Below are 13,730 nucleotides of genomic sequence, written 5' to 3'. Positions count from 1 at the left end.
ACTCTCGATTTCTCCCCTGAGAACGATTGCAGCTCAGACACACACATACAGCTGCTCATTAAAATATACATGAGCACTAAGTCCCTTACATCCCTGCAACACTCCCTGCATTCATTATTGATCAACACACGCTCCGCTCTGCAGCCGTTGTGTTTATTTGCTTTTTAAAGCACCTGTTGTTTGCTGCATTGCACCGCTGTAATCTGTCCCACCGGACACACGTCCTGTCGACTAAGTCGTTAGTCTGAGGGCACGTCGCCTCTAAACTGTCAAACCATGTTGAGTTCATGGATGAAGTGTTGCTGCAGGTCTGTGTGTCGGTATGTCTGAAACTTAAAGAGAAAATCTGAGTTAAATCTCCAGTCTGTTTGGATTGGGTCGGACTGTTCTCGTGTGTTTATTTTAGGTCAGATCAGGTTTGAATCTTTGCACCCATGAAGACCTCTAATAAACAGCAAGATGTCCCGATATAAGATCATGTCCACACTAAGCTGGCTAAGTTCGTAAATATGGATCTCTTTTTCTCTCCGTTTTGGCCCTCCATCCAGACAAATATACACTTTTCTCCCCCGAAAATAGAGTATGTAAATCTGAAAACGCTGTCAGAACGGTGACAAACAGATGGTGGCATTAGCGCAGCGTTTCATTGGAAGAGGAAGAAGAGGAAACACTACAATGGCGGACGGCTTCATGCGAGTGTTGTTCTCTTTATTGTCTACTTTGATGGCTAGCTTAGAGTTATACGTAGCTATCTAAACTGTTGTAATCCACTCGCAATAAACTAAATGTCAGGAAGCCGTTGTAGAAACTGACATAGTATACCGTTTCTTCTTCGCTGGTTTTCGCTGGTTTTCTGTGGCTGAACTGCTCGTCTGTCCTCCGCACATGCCCAGAAGGAGGAGAGTTACTCATTTCTGGGAGTTTTAATGTGGACGACTTAATGTAGACAGAGTCAAAGAAAACGTGTTCAGTTAACGTCACCATTAAAACCATTAACTCGGCTTTATTCACCAAACGTTTTGGGCTATTTTGCCTTCATCAGGGTGGTGTCTGAGGCCGCTTCCATTTCCCTTTATATACATACAATCATGATAAATACCATCAAATATCATAATCAATACTTTCTTCAAAGGCAGAAAAAGGTTTGAAGAAAAATTAGGTTGCATCATTCCATCATCATTCAAAGTAGTATTCCGAAAAAATAAATCCCTCTATGGTTGACCTTGAGGCTGTTTTTTTGATTGACTGATTAGTTGTTTGGTTTATAAAATGTCAAAGATGTAAATGTCGATCACTAAAGCCCAAGATGACATCATCAACTGTCTTGTTTTGTCCACAACCCAAAGATATTCAGTTTACTGTCAGAGGACTAAAGAAACCAGAAAACATTCACAATTAAGAAGCTGGAACTGGAGAATTTCAGTATTTTTTCTTTAAGAAATGACTCAAAACAATTAATCAGTTATCAAAATAGTTGGCGATTACTTTCTGTCGATCAACTAATTGATGAATCCTTGCAGCCGAGCCAAGTTTGAACGCCAAGGGCAAGAGAAAGACGGACAAAGACAGTGAACACTTTCATGCTGTCTTAGAAGCTGGTGACTAGGGCTGCAGTCAACCAGAGAAAATCTTGGTCGACGAAAATCGTACATAATCTTCAACTAATCGATTATATGTTCAGTAAACGTTGAGGACAGTTAAACCCAGCAGTCTCCGTTAGGTTGGGCGAGTTCAAAGTTTTGAAAACAACGGGGATGTTTTGAATACACCCCCGTTGTTTTCACAGGTAGTTTGTTAGTCTGTCCCTCCCGCCGCAAGAAATAATGGATTAATCCTGGAAAGCTGTTGATGTAGCACTTTTCTCCTTATGAAAATAACACGGAGATTATTCGACCACTGAGAATTTAGTTGGACGAGAGCATATCGACCAACTAATCGACCAGTCGACCAGCAGACTACAGCCCTACTGGTGACCTGTAATTATTGCTGTTGGTTGTTTATGTGTCCGATGTGGACAATTAAAAGTATAAGAGTCGGTTTCAACTCTACTCAGCACATTCAGTCATATACACAGACAGACAGAGAGATGAAACATCATCTGCTGAAAATCAATCTTTCACACATTCCTCTGATCCTCACTCGCTCTCTCTCTGTGTATTGATTCTTCACACACTTGTAGGCTAATCCAGCTAGCGCACACACACACACACACACACACACAAAGGCCACATCTGCCTCGGTCTTTGAAGTGGTTTTCTCTGTTTCCAGTGTCTGACAGTAGTTAGCTGCGAGGATAAAAACAAACACAAGTGTACGTATATATTTCCTCCATATGCACTGAAGCGGTTGTCACTTTCAAACATGTTTCTTTATCCTCACACTCTCTCTGATGGGGAATACACACACACACACACACACACACACACACACACACACACACATGCACACAGTATGTCCTCAAGTGTGGGAAAGAGTCAGCTGTTTTAATGCACAACACACACACGAGTTTCAGGTTTTACAAGGCCATCAGAGGGAAAGACTCAGTGGGTTTGCATACCAGAGAGAGTTTTAAAAGATGAATGGGACGGAGTGAAAACAGATCAAAAAGAGACGGAGGTTCAGAGTTACAAAGAAACATGTGAGTGAGTAGAGAAAGAAAGCCTTTATGCAGTCTCTTTTTTTTTTTTTACTATTTAATTATAACAGTTGTGTGGAAGCCTCGAGCAGCCATGATTGTAAGGCTGCAACTAACAATTATTGTCATTATTGATTAATGTGCCTGTCTATAAAACATCAGAAAACAGTGAAAAAGAGTAAGTAGTAAAGTAATATGATTATTTTTTTAAAGGAATAATATGCAAATGTATAAATATTTGCATTTTTCACACTTTTAACCAGTTATCCCAAGATAATGATGGGATATTTCTGGCGATTTTCTATATTTTTCTTGTTGTCAACAAATCCCATAAAAACACTAAATAGATCTAAATTGATCGACTAACACGTATTGTGTGTGTATCCAAAGCCTGATATATCTTATTCCTCTGTGCGGTAAACCTCTGTTATTTTCCAAAAACACACGTCAGTGAGCCACACGGCTGCACTGGGTGACATTTTCCTTCATTACCATGATGACACACTCGTTTATTTTGACTCACACACCGTCCTGCTGCCAGAGATACACACTAGAGCACCACATGTGGATTCATCCGCCGCTGAAAATAGTCCCAAACAAATGCACTATTTCCTCCTGTTTGTTTGATTAAAAACTACTTTTTAACTGTTCCTAAATTGTACGGAAGTCAAGAGCTTGCATTTTTTAACATTATTTTTCATCGTTATCATGATATAATGAGCTAAAAATTAAACCTGGTGTTATTGTCAACAAATCCCATGAAAAGACCAAAACAAGCATTAAGTCAGTGTGTGTCTGTGGCATAAATCTTTACAAAAGGGTGACATAAACATACTTTCATTTAAGAACAATAGTGATTTCCATAATCATTAGGTTTATTTTTATGTATGAAAAGAAAACGTCTGCTTTTGACTTCCATACATTTTAGATTTCTTTTAAAAATACTCCCCAGATCTCAAATGTCCTGTTATTCTATAATATTATTTTTATAAATGTAGTGAAAAACTAAACAAACTTTTACTTTCTGTTAATATTTAAAAATTCTAAAATCATATTTCCCTACCTAGTTTGGCATCTATATCATCAGATGGATTTGACTTCATTCTTTATGCTAAATGTCTTTTTTTGTAACATAAAAATTTGTTTTGCAAATACAGGATGTTTGAAGTAAATTGGGAGGAACGACCAGAGGGTTGGAAGGATGAAAAAACATAAAAAAGATGTAAATTAGAAGCAGAAAGAGGGAGATGTTAAATTCAGATTTATGACAATATGGACTGAGTGGGATGAAGGAGGAGAAAGAAAAGAGGTAGGAATTAGTACCAGACGTAAAGAAAAGAAAAGAGGAATGGAGAAAGTGCTGCAACAGAAAGGAACGATGACGAAGAGAAGAAGAAGAAGAAGAGAATCAGAAACAGAAAAAGGGGAGATGGAAGGGAAGTCTGAGGCATTATGGGATTGATCAGTGAAGCTGACACACAGAGAGAAATTTTCAGATTAACAGGCTTAGAGGTTAAAGGTCATCTGGGCCCTGATTGGACGGGGTGGGGATGGAAAAAGCCAGGGGGCGGGGTCAAAGCAGGTCAGGTGAATGACAGCTGATGAAGCTGACGAAAGGTGTGTTTGTAGGATAAATATGTACACAATGTAAAAAATGAATACTCTTTTCATTATGGATTTTATTTCTTATTTGATATTTTATGAATCTTAGTTTTCAGCAGTTTAATGTTGCTTTCACACTGGCAGTTTACTTCTAATCTGGGAGAAATTCAGACTAAATTAAATTTAATTGAACTGTATCCAAGTCAACCTGAACATAAGTCTGGTGATTTTCTATATTGTTCTTGTTCTTCTTATTATTACTTGTAGATACAGACTTTGTTCATCACATGAGCTCTCCTGGTAATTTTCCTCTAGTGTGAGTCCAGCTTACATCTTTGGATCGGAATGCATTATTTATACTGAAAGGTGTTTCCAATATGCAGTTTTTCATACGTTGAGGTACAAAATATTAGAAACACCTGTCAAAATGATACAATCCTGTGCAACCACCGTCACAAACACCTCTCCGACTCTGTGTCAACAGAAACTGAACGTTTGACGCTTCACGCAGAGACGGTTTTGATGGCTGCGGGGCTGTTGCGTCGGATTACATTATCTCCACAGGTGTTTGTGTTTTTCTGGACGCTAAGTTTATATCGCAGCTTCTCTCTCACGCACTCGTCTGAACATGTGAAGGAAAATCTGCTCGAGGTTTCTGTTTGATGTGTTGGATCCTGATTTCTCATTGAAATGACTTGAGCAGAATGTGCGTCGGTGGGTTTTCTGTCGTCGCTGTGTTGACAACTTGAGGCCTGCGGGTAAAGACAGAAAAAGGGAAAACAGGTAGAGGCAGGAGAGAAACAAACAAGAGGGAGGGGGTTGAACAGGTGAGAGAGGTGGGGGTGTTGTATGTTTTGTCTCTCCAGGCTCTTGGGTGAAGGTTTGACCTCCCAAATTATCCCCCGTCACCTCCCAACACTACCTAATGTACAGAGAGCCTGTGGGAGTTTCAGTGTGACGACCTCAAAGGTCAATCAGCTGTGAGAAAGCGGCGACCTCTAACAACCCCCCTACTGGGCGTCTGTGTGAGTGTGTGTTTGTGTGTGAGACTATGTGTGTGTGTACATGCAAGCACTGTATGGGCGCATGTTGTATTTATTTTTTGTTGTGACAATTTTAAATTAGACCCTTTTACTCGTCTGTCTTAATTAGGGCGATATTAGCTCATCACATATATATATATATCAGTAGCCAAGTTTCCAATCAAATGTAACACTAATTTTAAAATTAGCAAAATGCTAATTAATGCTTGTTTCTATCCACTACTGTTGAATGTGAATATCAGGACATAAACAGTTGGTGGCACTAATTCTCCCGTCGGTGTCATTAATTTCTCAATACACCAACTTTTCTACCTCAGCTACGATTACAAAATGTTCTTTAAAGAAATCACAAAGTGAAATACCACAAATATCTCAATATATATATATTTTTTGATTTTCAGCGTTTTCACTTGCGTCGTTTTTTATGCTCAAAATGAAAATACGAATAAAAACAGGTGGATGGAAACACTTCATATTGATGTATGTGTCTGCAGATAAGTAACAAGGAGTTGCAACACAGAAATACCAAAGATATGTTTGGTAATTTATAAACGGTGTCACTGTTGCATAGTTTCCCACCAAGGAGTACTGACAGGTTTATTTTTTTTTAAAGATATGTTTTTTGGGTATTTTTTCCCTTTAATGCAGAGCTGATAGTGGAGATACAGACAGGAAACAAGGATTTGAAGCAGGGATGTTGTGGTCAATTCTTTGATAACCGAATTTAAAGGAATCTTATTCAGTTCAATTCAATTCAGTTTAGTTCAATACTTTATCACCATCTCAACAAATTGATTGGAATTTGGTGCAGCACAGTCCATACACATATAATTCCTTTGAAACTCAATAATGATAAAAAAAAGTACACAAGTAAAAGGTAAAAACACTGCATTAAAATGTTTTTTATGTGTTTTTGTAAAAGAAAATAATAATAAGAAGAATTGATGTCAGATTTTTAAAACTCCAAACACTGAATACTGAAATTGGTATCAGCCTCTAAAGATCTGTATTGATCGGACTACCTTCTTGTTAAGGCTCTGATCCCCCGGGGTTGCAGTCTTGTTAACAGCTGCTGTTTGAGTTGCTCAATTAGCTATTGATTGGAGCTCACTGATCAGTGCTGATAGTGGAGATTTCTGACTGTCTGGCTGCTGTGTTCGAGGTTTCTCATCAGACTTGAGGCAGCTCTGACGGTGATAATGATCCTGCTTTTCAGGTTCAACGATACGTAAGAAAAATCAACCTAATACACCAGAATATTTATGTTGACATCACATCCAGATGTTTCCAGCTGTGTAAATCTGTGCTACAGTTTTCTATAACAATCACCAACATATACACCAATATCAATATACCAGGATATTGTTGTTGTAAACATGTTTAACCACAAACATTTGTTAATTAACTGATTTATTTAACCGCTTTGGGGCTCTGGCAAACGTGTAACAAACTGTTTTTATTTACACATCCACCAACATCATTTAAACCAGTGTTCATGTAAAAATATTGATCAGTACAGCTTTAAATATAAGCCAAACTTCTCAAATGTGTTAGTGCTTTAATGTATTTACAGTAAAAACAAGCCAAAATAGAAATATCAGAATCAGAATCAGGTTTATTGCAAGGTAGGCTTACATTTGCCTTTGGGTTGTGGTGCATAACACTCAAAAAACAGAAGGTAGCCATTGAGAACCAACTGGGATTTCAATGTTGATTTCTAGTTGAAATCTGGGTGATGTTTGTTTTAATGTCTAAGACCTCTTTTTGCCCTCTGCTAAAATGTCGTTACAACATCATTGTGTCACAAAACACTAATTTGTTTAATCATTTTGATAATTTGTTTAGTTGTAGCTGGAAAGGGAGACGATATTGATCAATGTGAAGGTATTTCTTCAGTCATATTGCACTGGCAGGTGAAATGTGGTCTACACAAAGACGTAATTTCAACGCATTTAATGTTTCATATAAATGTCAATACGGAACTATATAGCAGGGGTGGAACCGAATCCGAATACAGTATTCGGAAAAGCACAAATAGTGGGTTTTTATTAATATTTATTGCGTACAAATATTTCAAAAAATACTTGTTTTCGGGAAGTGGTCAGCGCAGTCGTCTGTGGTCTAAGAGACCGGGATTCGAGACCTGGTGTGGGAACCCTCCTTCACTAGACCATATTTCATCGGGATTTGCAACAGTGAAAACTTTCATCCTCTACAATGTGCAAATGATAGCCTGTCGTCATTGTGGAGCTTAACTACGAACCGCATCCAAATTTCTCAGTTGGAAGCCAGTATTGCAAATCCTGGTGTAAAAAACTGTGTAAATGTGAATATTTAATCAGCGTCTTAAATAGTCGGTGAAAAAAACTTTCAGCCGTTTTTTTAAACGTCTTTTCAACAGGAAAATGCTCACTGGGTAAGAGAAAACAAAAGTACCTGTACAAAGTAAGAGAGAAATACCACTACACGAACGATAGGTGATATAACTACGAATAAAAATGTACAATTACAATGTAAAAAAATATCGTAAATATAGTGAAAATAAATTGGAAGTGAAAAGAGCTATGTATATATACTCAGTTGTACTTCAAGCCAATTAAGTGACTTTTGACACCTTTGTGCTTCCATATAAACTCCAACGTTTAATTGGATACGTTTTCCACATAACTGTGAACTTTAATCAGAATCTGCTGCTTCCTGTTCGCGCCGCGCTCACGCCCCTCTCCACCCGGCTCCACCCCTCTCTCTCTGTCCGCATTCCTCCCTCTCTCCCCCGGCAGAGAGAGTGAGGCATGTCCCTGCGTGTTCCTGCTGGAGGTCGAGTCACACCGAGGCAGAGAGAGAGAGAGGAGAGAGAGTGTCAGTCTCCTCCTGAAGCACGGATCGATTTATGCTCCTCATCGATTCACTGATTGACTGGATGGATCATCGACGTCACGCTCACTATTAGTGATATCCCTCTTCTGGAGTTGTTGACATTCCCGTCATAAATTTTGCTTTTAGTTGTAATATCTTCACGTTTCTCGGACTACCGGGAGGGTTTCTACCTACCGGGGTGCAGCCATGGGTTTCTACGGCACCTTGAAGCTCATCTTCTACAAAGTGAGTATTGATTATAGGAGTGTTGATCGATAGGCTGACGTCAACAGCTGCGGTTTGAAATCCGTTTTGAGTTTTTGTTGAATGCTGTCGTGCAGGAATTGAAGGTTGTCAGGCTCGTACACCGGGATGACAAGGCGTTTCTCTCTCTTACATGCCTCGGTAGTGTGTGTGTATATATATATATATGTGTGTGTGTGTGCGCGCGCGTGTGCGTGCGTGCGTGTGTGTGGACCACTGCGGAACCGGGAGACTCATTTCATGTCCATCCTCTGTCTTCCTCTCCTTCCTGTATCTTCCTCTCTCTCTCTGATATGATTATTGATTATAGATCAGCCTCAGTAGTGTGTAGTGTTGTGTAGGCAGGGCTAGTAAAGGTTTGAATCCCTGCTCAACTGCTGTAAACTGCATAATTTTGGGTCAGATGTGCTTTGTACATGTGAATAAAACAGCAGAAATTAATTAAAATCTCACAAAACATTAGTATCTAATGCTTGATCATCTTCATAGCTTTAGGGAAATTACATTATTGTGTCCCTACAGTGTAAAAACACAATAAATGAGGGATAATATACAGCCAAGCTGCTGTAAACTGCATTTTTGGGAACATATATGGTGAATTAAGTAGCAAACATCAATGGCAGGTAATAATAATCTGGAAGAAGCCCTGCTATCCACTGCTTGATAATCCTAATAGTTTCAAGAAATTGACATTTTTGCTTCTCTACACTGTGGAAATGCTGTAAACTGCATTACTGGAGTCAAATATGGTGTATAAAACTGCAAAAATCAATATATATTAATTAAAATCAGACAAAACTTTAGTATCCAGTGCTTGTTCATCTGTGTTTGCCTCCCTACACTGTGAAAACACAAAAGAAGGGATACTACAAAGGAACAGCTGCTGTCTTTGGGTTCAAACATGGTGTATAAAAGCAAAAATCCTTGAAAATTAATTGACATCAAGCAAAACTTCGGTATCTAACACTTGTTCATCTTTACAGCTACAAACCTCAAGATCAAAGAAATTGTCATTTCTGCTTTCTTACACAGGAAAATACAGATTATGGATTACAGATTATTACACAAAGGTCACTGTAAAGTCACAGTATATTCACTACAGATTATAAGATAAGTATCCATAAGTCATTATAGCATTATTACTTAGATGCTACGGCTCCAAAATGTAAAAAGATACAGTGAGATCACTGCATATCATTCTGTATATACTTACTGGCAGTTTAAGGGTTTGAATCTGTGTTGAACCTGCTGTAAACTGCATGTTTTTGGTCAAATATGGTTTATTACAGGCAAATAAAGCAGCAAAAATCTATAAAAATGATTTAGAAATGTACATTTTCTGCTTCCCTGCACTATTAAAAACAGATTAAAGTGGGACATTATTGCCTGCGAGTCACCATAAGGTCACCATATGTCCACTCCAGATTATCATAGACACACCATGAGTCACTTAAGTCATATTTTAGAGATGTTACAGCTACAAAATGTTAAAAAGGTACAATGAGGTCACTGTAAATGACCTATTACATATCATAGACTCACTGTAAGTCATTAAAGTAGAAATCAATCAAAAAGTATCATTATAAACTTATTTTACAGATCAAACATTCATGTACAGATGTGTTTTTTCCTGTGAGATGTCTTGTGTTGTGAAAAATTCTGGTTTAAACCAGTAAACACGGCTTTTTTTTTTTTTTTTTTTTTTTTTTGGTTGCTCTTCACCCCCGAGTGAAGTTTTTCTTTTTCAGCTTTAATGAGTTCCACACAGACGCGACATCTGTTATTAAAAGCCAGTGACATTAAAAAAAAAAAAAAAAAAGTCAGAAAATGAAAAGCAGATTATGAGTTTAGGCTAAAGCTCAGAGCTGAAAATCACAGCCGTATGTTGTGATTTTTTTTTTTTTTCTGTGAGTAGAAAGATTGCGGGCTTGTGGGTTAAATTCCGTCTTTACTGACGATCCTCTGGCGTTTTTTTTTTTATTTTTTATTATCCTGTATAGTGACACAGATTTGTAACACTGCAGCCAGATAAAGCTGTGATTCATAGAAAGATGCCAAGAGGAGGAAGGACACACACACACACACACACACACATGCTGTCCAGTACATCTCCAGCCTCCAGTGTGTGTGTGTGTGTGTGTGTGTGTGTGTGTGTGTGTGCAGCAGCCTGTTAGCGCGTGCTGCTCTATTTTAGACCAGTGCTGCACCGGCGACATTCCTCCGATTTTCTGCATTCCTGCGTTCATTCACTGAGAGACAGAGAGAGGGGAAAGAGATAGAAGGCTGATTCAGACCTCTGAGTTGTTGCGTTCGTGTTACTTCACAGCGTAGGTGTTTTCAGTGTCGCTGTAGTTTAGATAAAAGGCCGCAGCTTATCTGTGTATCTATATAAATGTTATCAATTACACATGGGGTTTTTTTGTTTTTTTGTTTGTGACCACAGTTCATGTGCCTCATATCAACATAAAATCCAGCTGTAAAACACATTCACGTTGGCTATTTTCTCTTTTGTTAGTTGACACAATAGCTATAAGTAGTTAAACCCGCAATGACTGATTTTTTTTTTTCGGCCACTAGTTTTCAGCACAAACAAGTAGTGAACACAACACTGACACATCATCGGCTTTTAAGCTGATATGTTGAACTTGTTAGCAAACAAGTTGCTTATTTTCTACATCAAGCAACATTATCGTTCACGTGGAGTCGTGTTTCTGTCCACCTGGTGAATGTAAGTCCAATATTCACTCTCTTTTAGCTCTGTTTTTGCTCTCTAACAACTCCTGAGGGAAATATCTGGCTCTTTAGCTGCTAAATGCTCCACTATGTTCACCAGCTAGTCTACAGCTAACTGTGTCTGTTTGGTGCTGAGCAGGTAGTGTACAGTGGCTTTTTAGACCTTTTTGTCTGAAAACAGCTGCCTGCTGCGGCCAACAACAAGGCTATAAGAGCTTTGTGAGTGAACCAGAACAGTAAAAGTTGCAGCCGGACAGATAAATAACGAGCTGAAACTCGCTATAAAGCTCCGTAAAGCTGCAGAGTCGCTGATAATTCTCTGTAGGCTCATCACTACGAGCCACAACCAACACATTACACACTGACAGCTCAGACGTTATTAATATGAAAAGAATCAGTTACAGCCTCTTAAACATTTGTCATTTTGATAGACGCTGATGTGTAAGTCTACTTCCAACGACCTGTACACGTGTCGATCAACATCCACATGTTGCCATTTTTCCATCACTACATATCTGAGTCTAAACAGATTCTGTTATTAATCCCGCCAACAAAACTCCCAACTGGTTTGGTTGTTTGTACAACTGGGAAACAGCCGTCAACGAGCACGACACCAGACCTTTTTGAATCTCTGACAAATGAGACTGTGGTGGTAATGCACATAAAGTTAGCAAAAACGTAACAGGAAGTTAAATCAAAACACAATGAAGCTACTCGACTGAATGTTATAAATGCGTTATAGAAGTAGCAGTCTGACACATTATCGTCTCTCACTGTGTCTGTTTTTTCTTTCTGTGTCTCTTGTCAACGTCTCTCGAACACCAGATGAAGAGGAAGTTGGATCACGGTCCAGACGGCCGGCCGTTCCCTTCGGGGAAGAAACACTGCAAAGGCAACGGATACCTCAGGTCAGTCACGCGTTTCAACACGAGTCTCAGAAACATGATTGTCACTCTGAGTTGACAGAAAAAAAATGTAAGTTACAAGTTAACAGTTGTAGAAATGTGAGTAAATAATTGAAATAGTTCAATGTTTCTTTCAGCTGAACTTAATCTGAATGTTTATGCTTTAGCAAGTTAGCATGTGGTTAAAATCCCACCGGAGAGAGTTAATAACAGAAGTCTGTGTTATTCACCTAAACTACATTTAGTTTAATGAAATAAACTACATTAACTAACATTATCCTCTTTAATATTCATTTTTGGATATTACTTGTTAGCCAACAGCTAACTAGAACAACTTAACTTCTAAACAGCGAAGGAACATAACTACATTTTAAACTAATGCTGTGAAAAACGCTTTTCAATGTACAACACAGTCAAGAGGAGGCGTGAAAGAAGTCACGTATCACCACGACTGTAGTCTGTGTCCCCTGATAATTAGCATTCTGTTCACAAAATCTGATAGAAAAACTAAAAACAAATGTTTAAATGTGGTAAAACTGATTCTCCTGGATGTATTTTAGCTGCCAGAACAATTTCTTTCTGATATATTATATAATATATATTTTTTATTAGTTATTTTGGACTACAGAAGAAGTTTTCTGATGATGCTAACTATGCTTTCTTTCTCTCTTCAGTCCTTCCAGTCTGGTTCAGGCCACGCCCACCACGTTCGGCGACCTGCGGCTGGCCAATGGGCATTCGTCTCAGCGGCGGCGCGTCACCTCCGGCCCGCCTCCTTCTGGCCTGCAGGACTGGCTTCACGTCTTCCAGGTCAGCACACGATAACACAAGTTTCTTCCTTATACTGTAAGACTAAAGCTAACGAGCTCCACACTGAAACACACCAACGATGCTGCTTCTTTATTTAAATGTCGTCTACATGATACGTTAGCTTCAGTTTTTTAGCAGGATATGTATGTAGCCATCATGTGGATATTTAAGACGTCTTTTACAGGGTTCCTGTTTTAAAACGAGTAAGCTGGAAACTAGAGCTGCAATAATCAACAGAAAATGAATCGCCAACTATTATGATAATCCAAAAAATTCTAAAAAATGCTCAAATTCTCTGGTTCCAGCATCTTAATTATGAATATTTTCTGGTTCCTTTAGTCCTTAATGACAATAAACTGAATATCTTTGGGTTGTGGACTGTTAGTCGGGAAAAAATAAGATATTTTAGGTTGCATTTTCGCTGTAAGAATGAAAATAATCATTAGTTGCAGCCCCAGTTAGCTAGCTACAGCTGAAAAAATTGACAGTCGCTGCATCTTTTTACTTCTGTGTAAAATCGAATTGTTTAAAAAAAAATCCCCAAAAATTTCAAGTTGTATATCTGCAACAGTCATCATAAACTGCATATCTGTACAGGAACAGAAAGTTTGACAGGCATAGCAACAGTAACTAAGGAGAGTTACACTTTATTTTCTGTTAATTAACTTCTAATTATCCCACATTATATAACATGTTTCATAGCAGTTATTTGTAGTGGTTAGTGAGTCCAAACTACAACCAGTTAAGATTTCTTACCAAGACAACAATAATACACACACACACACACACACACACACACATACTACTGTCCTGCAGCGCGGTAAAATGCAGCCGTGTTGCATTTTGGGTAATCTGTGTGTGTGTGTGTGTTTTCCGCTTGCT

General features: G+C 38.6%; 1 protein-coding gene across 4 annotated transcripts in view; it reads left to right on the top strand.

Moving 5' to 3' along the window:
• The window catches only part of LOC137174992 (F-box/WD repeat-containing protein 7-like), a 40,291-nt gene that overhangs the window by 10,577 nt on the left and 15,984 nt on the right, over nucleotides 1-13,730 (top strand). For 3 of the 4 annotated variants that reach the window (XM_067580587.1, XM_067580586.1, XM_067580589.1), the window contains exons 3-4: nucleotides 11,959-12,041; nucleotides 12,713-12,848. In XM_067580587.1, coding sequence (XP_067436688.1) covers nucleotides 11,959-12,041; nucleotides 12,713-12,848 — 219 coding nt within the window. Of the gene's footprint in view, nucleotides 1-8,013; nucleotides 8,383-11,958; nucleotides 12,042-12,712; nucleotides 12,849-13,730 lie in introns of those variants that run through there. The other variant, XM_067580588.1, reaches the window with a different exon arrangement.

This window comes from Thunnus thynnus, chromosome 22, assembly GCF_963924715.1.
Source record: "Thunnus thynnus chromosome 22, fThuThy2.1, whole genome shotgun sequence".
NCBI classification, from domain to species: domain Eukaryota; kingdom Metazoa; phylum Chordata; class Actinopteri; order Scombriformes; family Scombridae; genus Thunnus; species Thunnus thynnus.
This window is presented reverse-complemented; position numbering and strand designations above follow the sequence as displayed.